This window comes from Odontesthes bonariensis, chromosome 12, assembly GCF_027942865.1.
Source record: "Odontesthes bonariensis isolate fOdoBon6 chromosome 12, fOdoBon6.hap1, whole genome shotgun sequence".
Classification (NCBI taxonomy): domain Eukaryota; kingdom Metazoa; phylum Chordata; class Actinopteri; order Atheriniformes; family Atherinopsidae; genus Odontesthes; species Odontesthes bonariensis.
The window spans coordinates 12,833,414-12,853,508 of record NC_134517.1 but is presented as its reverse complement, the minus strand read 5'-3'; the positions used below and the strand labels follow the sequence as shown (position 1 = coordinate 12,853,508).

Here is a 20,095-nt window from a genome sequence, read left to right as displayed (position 1 = left end):
TTTACTAGTAACACTTGCCAATTAATACATATTATTGCTGTTTGGGTCATTTCTAAAACTTTTTTTTTTTTTTTTGTCAATTTTCAGTTTTTTGGAAATTTCCCATATTGTATTCTAATGATTTCTTTAAAACAAGTCTTGAGTGAAAAACAATAATGACTAATATACTTTATATCCTCTTTACAGTGATACAAGCCCTGGTGGTCAGGCTGTGAGTGACCGTTTCTCTCTCAGTTGGGAATCTGTCCTTGTTAGTTCATACAGTGTTATAGTGGCCCGTCTGGATGGTCGGGGCAGTGGCTTCCAGGGTCAGAGGATCTTGCATGAGGTTCATCAAAGACTTGGAACTGTTGATGTTCAGGACCAAATAGCAGCAGTAGAGTATGTTATCATATTCACTTATTCTGATTTGTACTATTTTCAAATTTAAAGTAACAAATTTCATGAAATGTTATTTAAAACATGAAAATTCCCTTTCAGTCAGTTTAGAGTTTATGATAAAATACTGTTTTTTTTGTAAATGTAATGTATCTTATTACACTATTTTGCTGAAAGTATTCGCTCATCTGCCTTTACACACATATGAGCTTAAAGGCGGGGTAGGGGATCTTTTTCTGGAACATTTTTTTACATATTGCTTGAAATACTCTTCACACCCCCATTGCAACCAATTAATTAAAAGTTTTGTCACAAATATGAAAAGTTTTAGTGGCCTCTAGAACGTACAATCTAGGAAAAACAGTATCCAATCATTGTGAACGAACCGTTCACAATGATTGGATACTGATGCCGTCGATCAAACTGCAATCTGCTCCTCCCTCCCCCTCCTCCCCCCCCTGTGCGCGTACCCTGCTCCGTGAACGAAGCTTGGCAGGAAGCTAAACTAGAGCCAGCTTGGCTAGCACCTAGCATTATTAAACGTATAGTTAGCATAAACTAAATACTAAATACTAAATACTAAATACGGCAACGATCGATGCTTGCTGTCAGAACAGCGCTCGTGCACCTTCGTGCTCGTGCGCGTTCATGTACTCTAGAGGCGTGGCTTCGGGGGGAAAGTGAAGAAAAGGGTTGGGACTTTTTACCTGTGTATTTTCACAATGCAGCTTCGCTGGACTCAAAATCCAGGATCTCCTACCCTACCTTTAAGTAACATCCCATTCTTAATCCATAGGGTTTAATATGATGACGGCCCACCCTTTGCAGCTCTAACAGCTTCAACTTTCCACAAGGTTTAGGAGTTTGTTTATGGGAATTTTTGACCATTCTTCCAGAAGCGCATTTGTGAGGTCAGACACTGATTTTGGATGAGAAGGCCTGGCTCACAGTCTCCACTCTAATTCATCCCAAAGGTGTTATTTCAGGTTGAGGTCAGGACTCTGTGCATGCCAGTCAAGTTTTTTCACACCAAACTTGCTCATCCATGTCTTTAATCAAATCAAATCAAACTTTATTTATAAAGCACTTTTAATACATTAAAATGTAGCACAAAGTGCTATACATGATTAAAGTGGAGCACTGCCGCAGACCCCCCCCCCCAAGACGATGTTCACCACGAGTCACAGACATCTCAGCCAGAGTCAATCACAGCCCCCAACACAGACGTCCCCCACCGAGGAAACACTGGGAATAAGGAATGAGAACATAAAACTACAAAGGCTTAGAACATAAAATAAATTAAGAAATGAAATAAAATAAAATAATAATATGAAATAGCATAAATGAACTCAGTCGTAAAAAGTAAAAAGAATTAAATAATAAAAGGGCTAAAAATATAAATTGACTAAAGTAATTAAATTAATGTATATATACGGCATTAGTTAAAAGCTAAATTCAATGGGTGAGTCTTGAGCCTGTTTTTAAAAATATCAACAGTCTCTGCAGCCCTCAGGTCCTCAGGCAGGCTATTCCACAGACGGGGGCCTTATGGCGCTTTTCCACTCGCTCGGCACGGCTCGGCATGACTCGGTTTGGTTGTGTTTCCATTACACGTCGTCCCTCCTCGACGTGGGCGGGGTCGTCGTAACACGGCTGCGCGACCAGAACAACAACAACAACATACGAGGAGGATAGCATGGAGGACAGCGAGGTGCTCAGGTTGCTGCTCACCCTGTGGCTTTTTGTCGCACAGAAGGCAAGAGAAGAGAGCCAGAGAAGACTCCTGGCCGCCAGACAAAACAGTATTGAAAAGTGATGACACTCATCAGCCAATCAGTGGAAGACAGTTGGCTGACGTCACGTTTTAGTAACGCTTCGGCTCGCTTGGAACCAGGGCTGAGGTGATACGGTTGCAGGTACGGCGTGCTAGTGGAAACACGCAATAGCGCGCTGAAGCAAGCTAGTGGAAAAGCGGCATTAGTGCTGAAATGATGCCTCACCGTAAGTTCGTGTTCTAGCTTTGGGTATTATTAAAAGGCCAGTGCCGGAGGATCTCAAGGTGCGTAAGAGTTCATATAGTAAAAGCAACTCGGCCGCTGCTCGGCCATGGAAAACCATTCCATGAAGCTCTCTACGCACTGTTCTTGAGTTAATCTGAAGGCCACATGAAGTTTGGAGGTACTGTAGGAACTGACTCTGCAGAAAGGTGGCGACCTCTGCGCACTATGTGGCCTACCACTTTGTGGCTGAGTTGCTGTTATTCCCAATCGCTTCCACTTTGGTATAATACCACTGACAATTGATTGTGGAATATTTAATTATTAATTTTAGGAAATTTCACGACTAGACTTGTTGCACAGGTGGCATCCTATCACATTACAATCCTCGATTTCACTGAGCTCCTGAGAGTGACCCATTCTTTCACAAATGTTTGTAGAAGCAGTCTGCAAGCCTAGGTATTTTAATTTACTGTGACCATGGAAGTGATTGGAACACCTGAATTTAATTAAATATATATATATATATATAATCTTGATCATTGAGTATTAATTGTCAAATTCCTTTTATCTAATGATGATACGGTGATGTACTACTCTGCATCTATTCCTAATCAAGATCTCTTTCAGCTACAGCAAGCTTTTAATATAATTTCAAACTTGTTTTAAATGCCAATAAAAAAAAACTCCCTATCTTCTTAAATTCTAGATTAAAGCTCCTTAATATTTCCCCTATTCTTACTATTCAGGGCCAAGAGATTGAGTATGTCCGCTAATACATTAGTTCTCTCTTTCAAACCTCACGTCCAACAGCTGGTTAAAACTGTTTTTTCCTTTAAAGTCAAGTCTGGCCATTCTTTCAATGTAGAGACTTGTTACTGCCACTTTTATGTCTGTACTTGAATAAGTTACATTACATTACGGTCATTTTGCAGACGCTTTTATCCAAAGCGACTTACAATAAGGTAGGCAAAAGAACTTCAGGTCACAAGAAATCATAAGTGCATTTCCTTCCTAAATGAAACAGCTAAGAGCATAGCTAGTGCTAGAGTAAGTGCAGTAAGTTAGGTACCTAGACAAATGGGAAGACAATTTAGAAAACAAAGACAATTTAGGAAACAAATAAGTGCGTAAGAAGCTAGGACGAAACAGGTGATGTCCTAAGAGGGCGGATCTTGGTAGTGTTTCCTGAAGAGACGGGTTTTCAGCCTGCGGCGAAAGATGGGCAGCGACTCAGCTATCCTGACATCAGTCGGGAGATCGTTCCACCATCGGGGTGCCAGAACAGAGAAAAGCTGTGACCGTGTCGATCGTGCGCAGGGACCGCTGAGTGACGGGGCAGCCAGCCGCCTGGAGGCCGCAGAGCGAAGTGGTCGGGCGGGGGTGTAGGGCTTGACCATAGCCTGGAGGTATGAAGGAGCTGTTCCTTCCACTGCCCTGTAGGCTAGCACCAGAGTCTTAAACTGGATGCGAGCAGCTACAGGGAGCTAGTGTAGAGAGCGGAGAAGGGGAGTTGTGTGAGAGAACTTGGGGAGGTTGAACACCAGACGAGCAGCAGCTTTCTGAACCAGCTCCAGAGGTCTGATGGCAGAAGCTGGGGTGCCAGCAAGGAGCGAGTTGCAGTAGTCCAGGAGGGAGATGACAAGAGCCTGGATGGACACCTGCGCTGCCTTGTCGGTGAGGTAGGGGTGAATCCTCTGGATGTTGTAGAGGAGGAATCGGCAGGAACGGATCACCGATGCGATGTTTGCCGAGAACGACAGTTGGTCGTCCAGGGTCACACCCAGTTGATGTCACCACGGAGTCATCCATAGTGATGGCCAGGTCTCGGAATGGGCAGCCCTTCCCCGGGAGAAACACCAGCTCAGTCTTGTCCAGGTTGAGCTTAAGGTTGTGCATTGACGTCCACCCCGAGATGTCTGCCAGGCACGCAGCAATGCGTGCCTCCACTTGGGTGTCAGAAGGGGGAAAAGACAGAATCACCTGGGTGTCATCTGCATAGCAGTGGTAGGGAAAGTTATGGGAGTGGATAATAGAACCAAGAGATGATGTGTAGAGGGAGAAAAGAAGAGGACCCAAGACCGAACCTTGCGGAACACCAGTGGTGAGCCTACGTGGCTTCGACACAGACCCTCTTAGTGTTACCTGGTAGGAGCAATCTGTCAGGTAGGATGATAACATGGAGAGTGCAGAGCCAGAGGCACCCATTCCCTCCAGAGTAGAGAGAAGGATGTGGTGGTTCACTGTGTCAAATGCTGCAGACAGGTCCAGGAGAATCAGGACAGAGGAGAGAGAATTAGTTTGAGCAGTTTGGAGTGACTCAGTTACTGCTAGGAGGGCCTTCTCAGTTGAGTGGCCCACCTTGAACCCGAACTGGTGGGGGTCCAAGAGGTTGTTCTCGTGGAGGTAAGAGGACAGTTGTTTAAAGACAGCACGTTCAAGAGTTTTGGACAGGAAGGGTAGAAGGGATACTTGATCTGTAGGGTCTGTAGTTCTTGATCTCTGAAGGTACAAGAGCTGGTTTCTTTAGAAGAGGAGTGACTCTGGCAGCCTTGAAAACAGAAGGAAAAGAGCCTGATGTCAAAGATGTGTTAATGAAGTGGGTCAGGTAAGGAAGAAGATTAGGTGCAGCAGAATTAAGGAGAGGGGAAGGGACTGGGTCAAGGGAACATGTGGTGGGCCAGCTAGACGTTACAAGGTGAAGGACCTCATTTGCAGAGAGGGGAGAGAAGTGGGACAGAGAGGGAGGTGGAGAGGGAGAAGGTGGTAGAAAGGGAGAGGTTGGAGAGCGACAAGTGTCGGTGGTGTGGACAGCTGGGGGGTGAGGGAAGGAAGATCGGATATCGTTGACCTTCTTGTCAGAGAAGTCGGCGAAATCGTCAGGGAGGAGGGAAGACGAGGGAAGCGGGTGGCGGTTGGAGGAGGGACGAGAAAGTTTGAAAGAGTTTTTTGGGGTTGGAAGCAGAAGTTTGAATTTTGTTACAGAAGAAGGCAGTTTTTGGAGCAGAGAGAGAGGAGGAGAAAGTGGAAAGCAAAGACTGGAAGGCAAGAAGGTCTTCAGGACGTTTACTTTTCCTCCATTTGCGCTCAGCCGCCCTCAAGCTCCGCCTCTCAGTAAGCACTGAGTCCGACAGCCAAGGGGCAGGTGGAGTTAAACGTGCAGGCCTGGAGGTGAGGGGACAGAGATTGTCCAGAGAGGAGGACAGGGTGGAGAGAAGAAGATCAGTAGCAGTGTCAGGGGATAGAAGAGAAAAAGATTCAGGGGCAGGGAGAGCAGAGAGAACAGAAGAGGAGAAGTGAGTGGGGGAGAGAGCGCGTAGATTGCGACGAGAAGATACCATGTGGGTGGGGGGAGGTCGAGAGGGAGGAGAGTAGGAGGGAGAGGGTGTAGGACATGAAGTAGTGGTCAGAGAGATGAAGAGGAGTGACAGAGAGGTTGGCGCTAGAACAGTGCCTGGTGAAGATAAGGTCCAGTATGTTGCCAGCCTTGTGGGTAGGAGGAGATGGGGAGAGAGCTAGGTCTGTTTGTATATAAGTTAATGTTATTTACATGCATACATCTCAGTAATGCATAAATGCTCTGTATACCACCTATGATTGACCACTAGCTGTTTGAAAGTAGCGGCAGACCATTGAGGAAACAACAATTGCCACTGCTGTCAGAACGGCCGTCCTGCTGAAGTTTTCTACAGACTAATATCCATCAAAAGAGTACCGGAACTTAACTATTCCTATTGTCTGTTTCCAATGTCTGTACCAAAGCATTTAAGTACGCTGCCCTCTATGCTCGGATTAAACTGAAAAATCACCTGAATCTTAAGGAACTGGTCTCGTTAAACAGATTCAAACAAGTTGTAAATATATTAGAAGAAGATACGTTGCATTGTAATGTTTGTGTTTGACCAATTCTGTCTCCATTTTGTCTTTTATGACTGTGGTGTTAAATTTTAAGAGGTTTTGGTGTCTTAATCTTGTGTTATTTTAATTTACGATGTTTTATATGTTCCGTTTTTTTATATCTACGTGTATATCTTATTTTGCTTCAGAATAGTCATGTGTTTATTTCTACTGACCTTAGTTGCTGCATATCTTGGCCATCAAACTCTTGGAAAAGAGATGTTGAATTTCAAGAGTTTTATTTTCTGGGTAAATAAAGGTTAAAAAGCTGACATCACTGTAAACTTGCTCTTCTTTATATAGTACAGTCAGTATAGTCAGTATAGACTGAATAGTCAGTCACACTTGCTGATGTTCATTTAATCAAGTGCATTCACTTAGACGCACCTGGTTGCAACTGACCAACTTACCCTTATTATTATGGAAACAGAGAGAGGGAACCTGGTTTTTGACACACTGCTTTAGCATTTTGGCATAGAATGTGATACCTTGTGTTTTGTTCTTGATCTGAGTAGAAACAAGACAATGTTTTTATGTCTTAGTAAGTAAAACTTTAAGAGTGTGGATTTTCTTTTTCACATGGCTGTATATTTATGTAGAATTGCAGTTTTGACTTGAGACTGACACGGAAGACAAAAAAAACAGAAATGAAACAAACATTTAATGAATATAACAAGCACGTGAACTTGTTATTGATCATATTTTCAAACCTTAGCACTGTGTTTTGAACCACATTTTATGTTTTGTTTGTATGTTTTTTTTTCCAGATACATGATGAAATTTCCATACATTGATCGGACACGAATAGCAGTGTTTGGAAAGGTGAGGCAATATTACTGTTTTATCAATCTTTTCATATGCTTAGTGCATGCTTTTTGGTAGATGTATGAATTTAAATAAAATGCAATTTTTGTTTAAAGAAATTGCTCAAATTTATCTATGTGTCTGCACCCGGGTGGTGAATGTCGCAAATAGGTTGAGCAAAGCATGTGTTTTCTTGCTCAGGGTTATGGAGCCTACTTAACTTTAATGATGCTCAAGTCTACTGACAGCCTATTCAAATGTGCCTGTGCAATGTCACCAGTGACAGACTGGAAGCTCTACGGTGAGTACAAAATTCCCTTCAAATGTCATGCCCCAGAGTGAATTTACATTTGTATGTAATGTCAAACAAATATATATTTCCTATATAAATGTTGAGTATGGGTAAATGTGGTGGAGGTTTCTGTTAACAAAGCACAGTGAATCTGCACCAACGTTTCATGAAGGAGAGTAACAGCGCTAGGCTCTGAAGAAGTCTGAACCTACATGAGAACTTATACATACTCAAAGGTGGGACATGTGCATGGGCCAGATAAGATTCTTACTTGCTGACTTAGCCACCTCAGCTGCGCAAGCAGCCGATGCAACCAGAAAACTTCACTTATAGAAAAACGTGTAAATCATGTGAAAAACACAGGATGAGGCACCCATTGTTTGTGAGAGAGAAAAACCAACATCCAGCACATTCCTATGGAGGGGCAATCCATTTTCCATCACAGTAAACACTGTGTGCAGGTATAGTTCAAGTAAAGATGTATTTTTCATTTTCAAGGACCAGTTTATTTCTGATACAAAGTGCTTAATGAAAGGCGACTCATGCTGTTAGCTGTAGAGCAGAGTAAAGAAACTCCCCTTACATAATGCGGTGAAAACTCTTTCACCCACCCAAGGCATTATTTCCACTCCACTGAAAGTACTGCATTTAACTTCAGAATGACAAGAACTCCACTTTGTTCAGGCACTTAGCTGTAGCTGAATCACTTGCAGTAGCTGCATCATTTACAATGTATGACTTCTCGTTTGCACAGCATCAGCAATCTCTGAACGATACCTTGGCATGCCATCGCAAGATGACAGCAGATATCAGGTGTGTTTCAGCTTACTTACACCTATTGGTCTTTGAAAGGAAAACATCACTCACACATGTACAGTTCAGCTCCTGCAGTGACTGAATGCTCCCCCTTGCAGAGTCAAAGGCAGTAATGCTTTGCTTTTTTCTGAATTGTTTTCATGCAATGATGTTGTTATTCATGTACACTATGTTGCCAAAAGTACTCCTGAGAGTGATCCATTCTTTTACAAATGTTTGTAGAAGCAGTCTGCATGCCTAGGTGCTTGAATTTATACACCTGTGGCCATGGAAGTGATTGGAACATCTGAATTTAATTATTTGGATAGGTGAGTGAATACTTTTGGCAATATAGTATCTATGACAACCATGTGCACTCCATTTTTTTTTAACTTTGCAATTGTGATGTCTGGCTCTCTCAGTGTTGAGAGAAGCTCAGTGTTCTCAGAAGCTGTAAAGATAAAACCCTTTTTTTTTTTAAAGCACAACCAAGCAACAAATCTGGGCAGAACAAGTAACTCACAGCTTCTGCTTTACTGGAGCTTTGCATATTCTACTGAATATTTAATGTCATACTTGAAGCATAGAAATTAACGACTGCTTGGAAATTATTTAATTTGAATTATTCTGTCTTTGTGCGTCTGCAATGCAAGAGATAATTTACCACAGTGCCATTAATTCTATTTTTTGTTGCACTTTTCAATGCCTCTTTGTTTATAATTGACTTTTCTTATTTCCTTGCAGTTTTCCAGTTTGCTGCAGAATGTTCAAGCTTTTAGGGAACAGACACTTATGTTGGTACATGGCACAGCAGATGGTAAGATAAAATTAATTATAGGTAAAGTAAAAATAGTCTATTTGTGTTGCATCACTACTGAGCATACAAACATACAATCTTAGAATGTAAAAAGGCAAAAGGTTTTTGATGAAAATGTTACGGGTCTCGGGTGAAGCGAGACCACATTAACAAAACAAATTGTATCTGTAAAATAAAGGTAGTCTTAGAGCAAGAACCACAGGAACACTCGTGTATTTCTCCAGATTGTATAAGGTCAAATAAGGTCAATTTACAGCAACATGCACACTTTCAATTGACTTACAAACTTGACTTTATAGACTACTTATGGTACATTTTAATATCACATTGACTTCAATGGACATGGTGCAAAACTCAGGATTACTCATCCGTGCGGTGAATTTACATTATTATTTCTGTATAGAAATGGAAATAGAAAAATACTTTATTTATCACCCAGTGGGGGAAATTCAAAATTAGTCAAGTAGCTCAATTTTTTTCAATATATTTAAAATGATCGTACATTAGAACAACAACAATACTACTACTACTACTACTAATAATAATAATAATAATAATAATAATGATAAATGAATACATAAATTAATAAATAAATTTGAGAAAAAACATGTCAGCAGTCACTGTTAAAAATCCTTATGGCTGGGGGGACAAAGGACCTCCTGAACCTCTCAGTTCTGCAGCGCAGTGAGATGAGTCTCTCACTGCATATACTGAACATATATTATATTGTGGGTTCATGAAATATATATAAAGTCACACCAGGAGTCTTCTAAAAGAATTAGGAGCAATATACAAAGTGCAAAAACCTAATACAGAGGTTACTGTAGCGCTAGCTGGCGATCTCCCGCGATAACAACGCAAACTCACGCAAGACTATGGGCGCAATGCCGCTCAGTTTTCCTGTGGCTCAATATGCTTTTACAAAACTGATCCCAAAGTTATACAAATCATCACAAAATTACTGTCTGTCACTTACAGTGGTAATATAAAGCTTAAGGCTCTCATTTATGGCCATTTTAACCAAGTAATGACCTGTAAAATAAAGGTAAAGTCTTAGGGCAAGAAGCACAAGGACACTCATATCTTTCTCCAGATTGCGTCTAGAGGGGGGCAGGAAGTCCTTCCGCAATAGGCAACCGAGGGTGGAGGATTACAGTGTCAAGGGTTCCGCTTACCATTTCTCTTCTTTACTCACCAATATTCACACAGGACTACATCTCATAACTGTAAAATAATAATTGTCTTAATTACCAACGTATATTTGCACACACTAAGTGCTTATAAGATAAAGTTCAGTCTATTTCTCAATACAATGATAATACCAAATGCGGTTGCACCACAAAAACAAAAGAATATTTATTTATTTTGTTTTCATTGAAAACCTTATCTAACGGGTTATCTCAATGCTGAGATTTCATGAGGCAAACATTACCTAGAAAATCATGCATGTCAAATTTGTTGAAATATTTCCATCCTCCAATAATCTGATTGTTGCCTCTTTTTTTCTGGTAATGATTCAGGTCAATCTTGCTGACATGAATATTTCTTTCTTCCTAGCAAACATCCACTTTCAGCATACTGCTGAGCTTGTCAAGAACCTTGTGAAAGTTGGAGCAAACTACTCGATGCAGGTGTGTCATGCACAGACAAGTCTTTGCATTTTGAAGAATAATGATTCAAAGTACATTCTGTGTAATATTGCTGCAGCATGAAAAAAAATTATGTAAATAATGAATCTAGAAATACACAAAAATGTCCAAATGTTTTGAATCAGGTATTGCAAAAAAAAAATGCTGCACAATGACAGTAATGTTCATATAATGTGCAGTCAAACACCAGAAATTTTGAATGCTTGATTAGTGATGTCATTGACAAAGAAAAACTCCCCATAATTAAATCTGGATACAGAGGTTTATATATTTTTAGATCAGGCGTGACTTATGGCGCATTTCCACTGGCTCGGCACGGCTCGGTTTGGTTGTGTTTCCATTACAACCGAGTATCACTTCGTGCCTCCTCGACGTGGGCGGGGTCGTCGTAACACGGCTGCGCGAAACCTCTGTGACATCATTTACACGGCGCCGAGCAACGTACAAATCCGGACCTCCTCGACCGACCAAGGAGTGGATTTCCTCTGCGAAGCCATCTCGTTCAAACTGAAGCAGTAAAATTTGGAGTTTTGTCTTGAGTCTTGTATTTATTTACATTCTAGTCGGTCATCGGCGGGTAAAGACGCTTCCAGTGACGACACTCATCGGCCAATCAGTGGAAGGCAGTCGGCTGATGTCACGTTTTAGTAACGCTTCGGCCCGCTTGGAACCAGGGCTGAGGTGATACGAAAAGTCTACCCGGTTGCAGGTACTGCGTGCTAGTGGAAACGCGCCATTACAGGCTTGCGTAAGAAGGGGAGAGGACAGGTGAGAATGATCAGCATTGATTACAAGAAGGGAGGTGAGGGAAGTTTAGACAGAGATGAGATGAACCAAATAAGGTCGGCACAGGAAGCTAGCTGGAGACTGTGACAGTAGCTGCTTTCGGACTGTAGGAACCATTGGCAGTTCTAATAACCTTTTAATCCGCGGGGCCGTTTTCTCCCGTGTTCGGACATACAGGAACTCGGGACCATGGCCCTCAGTTCCTGTAACCATTTCAGCTCCTTCTCCGAGGTCGGGTCTTTTCAGGGTTCTATAGAATGCATCTGACGTAGGTGTTTGGTGGTCGGTAGCTACGCCCCATGTCATGCTGTCACGGCTGAAATGTTTACTCATACTACATGAACATAACCGGCGCGTGTTTAATAAGTTAAACTTACACTGGTCTCCTTTTGCTGCGTGTACACCAAGAGCGACCTCCGCTACCTGGTAGCGGAGGTCGCTGGAGAAGCTTCGCTTAAGAATTTGCTTTGGTTGCTTTGGTAGCTTTGGTAGCTCGTGACGTCACATTTAGAATGTTCAATTCTTAAAGGCCCCGCGGCTGTGCAGCACCCCCGCGAAAAAGAACATGAGGAAAGAGAGGGCAGGGACACGAATAAACGTGTTGTTATTTACAATTTGTTATACAAGATATACATCACGTTACAAATTATGTAAAACTACATTAGGTACACCTGAGAAGAGCAGGAATAGCAGAGGCAGCTGTGAAAAAGAAACTAAATTCGAAATAAAACCGTTCATGATTAATATCACCATCATGCAGACCATGAACACGGTGGCCTCCCCGCTCTCCATATTAGCTTCTTTGTGGTGTTTTTTCTTCTCTCCTTACTTTTACCGGTTTTGTTTTGTTTTGTTTTGTTGTTGAATGTGGCGCTAAACGGCTAACGTAACACGTCACTGACGCAGACGGCTGCGCGCGGCCAAGGGTGTAACTTTGGCTTTGACATTGGTGGGGACAGGGACCTAATCCCCCCACCCCCACCCCCCAAAACTGCCACAAATGATATACCTTCAGTCGGTGTACAACCGAATCAATCAATGACACACATTGATAGTTTACATGTCTGTTTACTTCTGCCATGAAACGGGTCTCCATGAAACAAAACATTACAATAACAGAAAAAATGTAGGCCTACTTTATTTTCAACTATACAGCATTAAGCAGTTAGTCTAAGTGATTTATATTTAAACAATGAACTTTCCTTCTGCAATGGTGTAGGGCATGCTATATGAAAGGAGAACTAACTAAATAAATACTTACATCTTAACATCACTTTACATCTTAACATTACTTTACTCCTCAAGACTTAGTAAGTATTTCAGCCATACTGCAACTGTCATCTCAACTGATGAGCACAAAAATGGGTCTATGTGAAGGAGCCAAACACATGCCTACGTCGATCGTTAACTGCGACAAACTGTTGGCATATTTGTTTTATGTCTATATTATCCAGTATGTCCTGATGAACATGGCATACAGCTGCATTGTTCAATCTCACTTGGGTCATTGTTGACCGCAGCCATGTTTTCAGCCTTCTCAGGGCACTGAAGCTTCTCTCTGCTTCAGCTGATGAAACTGGCACAACTAAAAGCAGCCTGACAAGGCTTTCCACTTCATTAAACAGACCCCTCACCTCAACTGGCATCCCTCTGATAATAGTAGCCACCTCACTACTAGATGTGAATGTATATTTTGACCTGAACATGGCCAACTGAATCTCAAGAGTCTGCCTGTTAATTTCTGGGTACTGATCAACAATGCCATCCACCTTTCCAGACAGCAGAGTTTCTTCCAATTTCTGCAAGACACACAGATCAGGTTGGTTAAACCTATCCTCAAACTGAACAGCTACAGTATCCAGCACCTTGTAAAATTCTGGTCTGTAAGACTCCTCAGGTGTCTTGGGAGTGTGACTGCCTGCCTCACCAGTGTACCGTTTCGGTGGCCGTCTCTGGTGAGGAATCTGAATTGGCTCAAGTTCCAGGGAATCCACCATTTCCACAGCTTTATCGAACACTTTCTGGAATTTTTCCTCATTTCTTTTACCCTGTAGGGTGGATTTGACGCACTCTATTGCTTCCTTCATTCCAGCAATTGTTGCTGTTCTTTTCTGCAGGGACTTATTGAGGCATTCTAGCTCCTCAATGACCTCCAATGCCACTAGAAGCCCAAGCACTGTCTTTCCCTTTGAAAATCTGTCATGCAAACCATTTGCCTTAGCAGCTGAGCTTGACCCACTTGCTGCCATCTCCTCTAGGCTCACCAGCACACTCTCATATTGAGATAGCACGGCTTTGACAGCATTTCCCCTTACTGTCCACCTGGTTGGGCAGAGTGGTCTAAGAGACACATTTGGTCCCTCTGAATCTGCGGCTACAGCTGAAAACATGCCCTTGAATTTGCCTGACTGCTTGCTTAATGTCCCCAGATCATGCACCCACTCTAAGGCATCACGAATTAAAGGACTGGCCTGACATGCAGCCTGTGTTATCAGGTTCAGGCAGTGAGGCCCGCAGTGCACATACAATGCCAGTGGTTGCTGTTTTTTCATTTCTGCCTGTGCACCTGAATACGATCCTGACATGTTTGCTGCACCATCGTATGCCTGACCTCTCAAATATGCCAATGGGATATTCAGCCTCAAAAGCACATCCACCGCTGCTCTTGCTATCTCCACTCCAGTAGTTCTTGACACTTGATATAAGCCCACAAACACCTCATGTGGAACCAGATCCTCATCCACATACCTAAAACATATGGACTCTTGCTCAGTCCCTGAAATATCTTGAGTACCATCTATAATGATGGAGAACTGCTGCACAGACAGAGATCTGAGAGTTTGTGCAATATCTTTAACTATACAGGTGCCAAACAACTGTAAAATCTCATTTTGCACTGTTGGAGATGTATAATCATGGTGACGGGACAACCAGTCAGAGAGACAGGCGTCATCCTTGGCTTTATGTTTCAAGTGTTGAAACAGGTTACCATCTTCCTTTCCATGGCCACGCATTGCCAATCCCTGCCTGCTAAGGAACTGTACTGAACCAACAATACTTCTTAAGCAGTGTCTGGCATTTCCCTGCTGTTTTGACCAGGCACTTGAGAGTTGTGAATCTATGGGGGCTGCTTGTTGAGCATGCACTGTGACTGCATGATGATGGGCCTGAGAATTTTGGTGCCGTTCAAATCTTTCAAGCGCATTCTTCCAGTTTGTATACCCCTTGGAGGAGAATGCAGGGTCTGCTTTTTTTGACATAGCACTTTTCTGTACAGTATATGCCTTCACACAGTAAAAACAGAGAACTCCCTTTACTGCAGGGCTATAATGAAGCCATGGGTACTGTTTATACCACCTTTCTTGAAAATGGAGGACCCTACTGGTCAATGTTTGATCTGGGATGGATTTTGGGTCAGGCTGGTTTGGCTTATTGCCAATGTCCAGACTATCACCACCACTACACTGCTCTTCATCACTGCCGGTGTCACTCTCACTGCTGCTCTCCCTGATGCTCACTACAGGTGTGCCAGTTTCCTTAGAAATAGACCACATGATACCATTAGCCATACTGTAACATTATGTGATGATAATTACATGTGACCTCATGATATCACCACCCACATAATTAACTGCATACTTTTTATCCTCACATTAAAAAACATGGTTGTTCTTAATTGACCTCACCTTTGACCCTGACTCTTCTCCTGTATCTTCCCCTGTATCATGTGTCATGATTGCCACCTGATAAAATAATACATTGATACGACGTACAAAAAAACCATAACATGTCAATTCATTTTTTTGCCAAGCATACACCAATTAATCACTTTACATCATTAACCAACATTCATCTACCAACATGAATTGTGTTAAAAATTACTAGTAGTATCAATCAATAATCAACAATAAAATTCACCTGTGCTCCTGTCTCTTCGCCTTTGTCTGAGCTATTACAACATGGCTGAGCTGTCACCTGTTAAATAGCAGTGACATCCCATGAGCATTCACTTAATGCACTCAAAGACAGTAATGAACCATCATCAGCCTATCATTGGTTATGTAACCCATGGTAAATTACAGGACAACTTCGCCAACTAATCATCATTCAACTTCACCTGTGACTCTTTCTCTCCATCGCCGTCTGCCTGTGTTGTAGTGTGGCGTTGTGATGTTGGATCTGTCACCTGGACAATAAAATGGGCCATGAATGCCATTTCATTGAAAAATGTTAGCTAAGGATAGCTTTTTTTTGTTTGTCATTATGCTAAGGTGCCCGCCGACGTTTTACAAAGGCGCCCTCGTGATAAATCTGTCTCGTGTTATATTGACGAGGAGTTATTGTGTCACTGTCACAAACATTCTATCATTTGCAGGACATAATGCAACATTAACATATTGACAGCCATTGGATATTCAACTGCACAACAGTCTCTGCAGTTAGTTGTGCCATCGTAGACAACTTGATTCATAGATAACGAGTTTGCCCTGCTAACGGGCTGTGTTCCAAACGTCATTTCATTAGCGAGTGATAGTGTGACTTACAGATTTCTTTGAAAAGTAGCTCCGTATGTCCACTTTTTTTCTTTTGCCTGCCATCTCACTTGGCAGTCATGTGCCCGTGTCACCCACGTTGCACCAAAGATTCTGGAACGTTAGCCTGCCAGAGTAATTTAATAACGTACCGTGTGGTAACACCACTGATTAGCGCAGTGATAGAACCTACCGAAAAGACCTCAGCTTATTTTTTTTTTGGCGCTCCTGCCTCCTAGCAACCATACACAACCTAGAGTCTCACGTGAAAGAAGGGGAAGGCACAGCCAATCAGATTGGTCGTCAGCCTTTGGCAAAGGACTTTTGGTTAACCCTTTCTTCGCCGCAATGCGAATGAGACGGGAGACCGTTTTTTTCCCCCCAGCCCCAGTGATCAAATTGGTGCGGACAAAACGATAATCGCTGGATATTGGTGGGGACGCGTCCCTTATATCCATGCCGAAATTACGCCCATGCGCGCGGCGCATTAGTCCCGACTCATGTGCGAATGCAGACTGAAACAGTTCCGCTGGGGAAGGACAGTTATCAGAACGAAATTCGAGTAGGACAGTTCTAAAACTGCGTTCTTAGAACGGCTCTGTCCGAAAGAGGCTATTAACATGGACACTAAATAAACTAAGCCTTAAGTTGTTTGTTTATGTGTCTTAAAACATTTAATCAGAATGAAACTTTGGTGACATGTGAGAGGTGGATATGCTAGCAATCTGTGAAAAACTATTGCAAGAATAAAATAACTTGTTTTTTTTCCACAATATTATAAAATTCTTTTCATTTCGTAGAAAAAGAGAACTTTGGAGACATATTGTTTCTGCAAGTTATTTTTGCTTTTCTGCTGCTCCTAATGAAGCAGCTAACATGATAGCATGTAGACCTTCTACTGCTGTCTCATAAGAAGATGGTGTGAAAATTACATTACATTACATTACATAAATAATGGACCTTATAAATGGAAAATGGACCTTTACAGCACAGTTCCTGGATCAGACCAGAAGCAAATGAGAGAAGGAGCTGTCTATGATTGCCATTAAGGAATTAAGCACTGTCAGAAAATTTCATTGAGCTGTTAAACAGTCCTTAACTCTTCTAAGGTCTACAACAAAAATGCTGTGTCTGTCACAGACCCAGTTTATTTTACTGTTAATACTTTGTCTTTACTACTGATACCTTGTTTTTATCCCTTGAAAGCTCATCACAACATCTTACCCCACGTTTAGTATGTTCAAAAAAGTGCATAACAGTTTTCCCAAAAAGAAATATTCAGAATAAGAGCATAGCTTGCATTCCAACATAATGTTTGGCCACACAGGGCAGTTGAAGTGGGCATAGATCAAAACATTGACAAATTATCACCATTTAAGTTGGCAAAGGTGACTTATTAGCAAAAGCTCACAATCAACAGATATACAGGAACATTACCAATGTGTATAAAGAAGAATTTATGTAAAATATTTCACTAATTTTTTTTAGCTCATTTACCGGTCTTTGCCACCTCCTAAAAGGTTTTGCTTTTCAGGTGCTAATGGCTCAGCTATGTCAACAATTTGTCTGTCTGCTATTTGATGGGGTTTTAGGGCATTTTGCTGAAAAAAGGATGCCTACAGCTTCTTCTGCTGGAGGCAAGACAATGAACCAAAATCTTAAAGTTGTTTTAAGTTAAAACAATGAGTTGAAAGATAAAAAATGCTCAATAGAGGTGAGACCAACGGCCCAAATTTTATAAGCAGAATGATCTGAGGGATATGCTACACCCTGATACTCTACACCCTTTAGATCTACCCAGATGAGGGCCACTTCCTGTCTCGGCAGAGTTGCCAGCACCTCTATGCTACACTGGCCAGCTTCTATAGAGAGTGTCTGAAGGAGGAGTTGCTACCGCTGCCTGATGAGGATGAGGAAGAGGAGGAGTAAGCAAGAGGCTTTGAGGTTCAGAACTTTGACAAACCTTGAAGAATTTTACTAAAATCCATCAGGGCCTTTTGCGCTTGGACCAAGTGTTTATCCAGATCTGGACACTGGGGATGGAGCTGCTAATGCTCTTAAAGTTTCTGAGAGTGTATATGTTTGTGTGTCTGAGCACTCCGTTGCGTGACTGTGTATGTATGTGTAAATGTGTTGAAAAGACAACTGAAGAACGCAACAGCGACACTTGCATTGCCGGGAGCTCCCCTCTAGCATAAGGTCACAATAGTTTGGGATGCTCAGTTTCTTGGCAAAGAACATGGAAGACTGATCCCGTCATTTGTAGGCTCTCTGGACTGCAGTCATCCACACTTTTCCAAGTGCATGGTCCCAACCCACCTTTTGACCTCATTTTTTTCACGTTAGTCCCCTGTGTGGTAGCACTTGGGAAGACAATAACACAGATGTAACATTTTGATATCACATTTCCTTTGGTTGTTGTATCTTTGCACATGTAAGTAATTCACCACAACCCAAGTTGATCATGAGAAAGTGCAATTTCCAGCTGAAACCTGTAAACAAGCTTTAGAGGTTGCACACAATTATTATAGCCTGGACTAGACATGTACAATGCCTTATGCATTTTAACATACTGTAATATTACTTGGTGGCAGCAGTATTCGTTCATTAGGTCTGTCAAGTTAACCTGTGTTCACTCAGTCCCTCCAGAGGCAGTACTGCAGTCAGTTTAGAAACCCTCATAATACTTCAGCTGAATGGCTCAGAATAAATTAGTTCAAGATTAAAGGGATAGTTCGCCTCTTTTGACATGAAGCTGTATGAAATCCCATACTAGCAATATCGTTTATGAACACTGACTTACCCCCATTGCGTACTGTGGGCCGAGTTCCGGCCTCGTTTTGGCATTGACGAAAGTAGGCTCGTTGGCTGGGGTTTAAAAAGTAAAGCGTTTTGCTTCTCAAAACAATATGCGTTCAAAAGAGTAAAATAAAATAGTTTTCCAGGAAAAAGTCAGACCTCACAATCGCATGGTGCTATTTTCTCTCCCTTCGTATCACTGCCTGCTGTGTAGACCGTGCAGACCGAGCAGCCCCCTGCTTCCCGAGCAGCAAACACCGTAACAGGCGCGGCTGTCATGTCAAAAGAGGCGAACTATCCCTTTAAGATTATGGATACTGGCAATGTAGCAATTTCAGTCTGGGTTCACACTGTTTTCCATCTTAATATCTGATTTAAATGTGTTCTCTTAAATTAAGTGATGAACTCTCTGTCGTGAGATCATTTTACAGTGCATCTCTGCCAGATTTCCTTCTGTTCTCTGAACAATGATTCAAGAAAATACAACAGTTTTACAGTGTCAGTAAAGTCGTTGCATGTCTACAACACTGACTGAGTCAAGTGTTATCCTATTTTGTACAATACAATACAGCAGAGTGTGTACATAAATATATTTTTAAGATGTATGATCTCGTAGAAAGTTTAGTCTATGGGAATGGATTGATTTTACCTGGATGTCTTGTTAATTTCTATTTTTTTGCTGTTTCTGTTATTTCTTTTTTGTTTTCTCCTTAAGCTTTTGATTTTCCTCGTAGAATAGATTTTGTAATGTTTTTTCTTTTCTGAGTTTTAAAGGGGATAAGGTCAAGGTTTTGGGATTATTGTGAATGTCTTCTAGTGATGATTAGAAATGAATAAATAAAATATTGAAACACTGTGTTCGGGTTTGTGTTTTTTTGTTTTTCATGTCTTTGGTTTTCTGGATTTTGCTTCTATTCTGTTTTCTTGTTTAGTCACTTGTTTTTATTAGGTATTTTATAGTCTGTATCATCTTGTCTTTAGCTTGAGCTTTGTCATTTACTTGGGTCAGTAGTAGGGTTGCCAACCGTCCCTTGAAAAACGGAATCGTCCCGTATTTAGAAACAACAGCACCTGTCCCGTATTGAGCTGAAAAGGGACGCATTTTGTCCCGTATTACTGTGAGAGTATAAAAATAGTCAGTATCATGCCAATGGAAATGAATAACGGGGCTTTATCTGAAAATGTACAGTAAACTTGTTCCTAGGCCCTGTCCTGCTCTATGACCAATGAGCTGACAGCATATTCACACTCGAGAATAAGCTGTCAGCTCATTGGTCGAGGAGGTCCTGTTGCTCCCGGAGAAGATAGCGGAAGACAACAAGGCAGCATGCATGGGTGACAGTAAGCAG

The 20,095-nt window shown here is 41.9% G+C and overlaps 1 protein-coding gene and 1 pseudogene across 4 annotated transcripts in view; one reads left to right on the top strand and one right to left on the bottom strand.

The window, feature by feature from the left end:
- dpp10 (dipeptidyl peptidase like 10) overlaps nt 1-19,602 on the top strand; it is an 81,163-nt gene extending 61,561 nt beyond the window's left edge. For all 4 annotated transcript variants that reach the window (XM_075479109.1, XM_075479110.1, XM_075479112.1 and 1 more), the window contains 7 exons: nt 187-381; nt 7,040-7,094; nt 7,278-7,377; nt 8,123-8,181; nt 8,908-8,980; nt 10,538-10,611; nt 17,739-19,602. In XM_075479109.1, coding sequence (XP_075335224.1) covers nt 187-381; nt 7,040-7,094; nt 7,278-7,377; nt 8,123-8,181; nt 8,908-8,980; nt 10,538-10,611; nt 17,739-17,876 — 694 coding nt within the window. In that variant the 3' untranslated portion in view covers nt 17,877-19,602. The remainder of the gene's footprint in view (nt 1-186; nt 382-7,039; nt 7,095-7,277; nt 7,378-8,122; nt 8,182-8,907; nt 8,981-10,537; nt 10,612-17,738) is intronic.
- On the bottom strand, nt 3,536-6,740 carry LOC142396064 (uncharacterized; annotated as a pseudogene).
- Nucleotides 19,603-20,095: the final 493 nt, after the last annotated feature.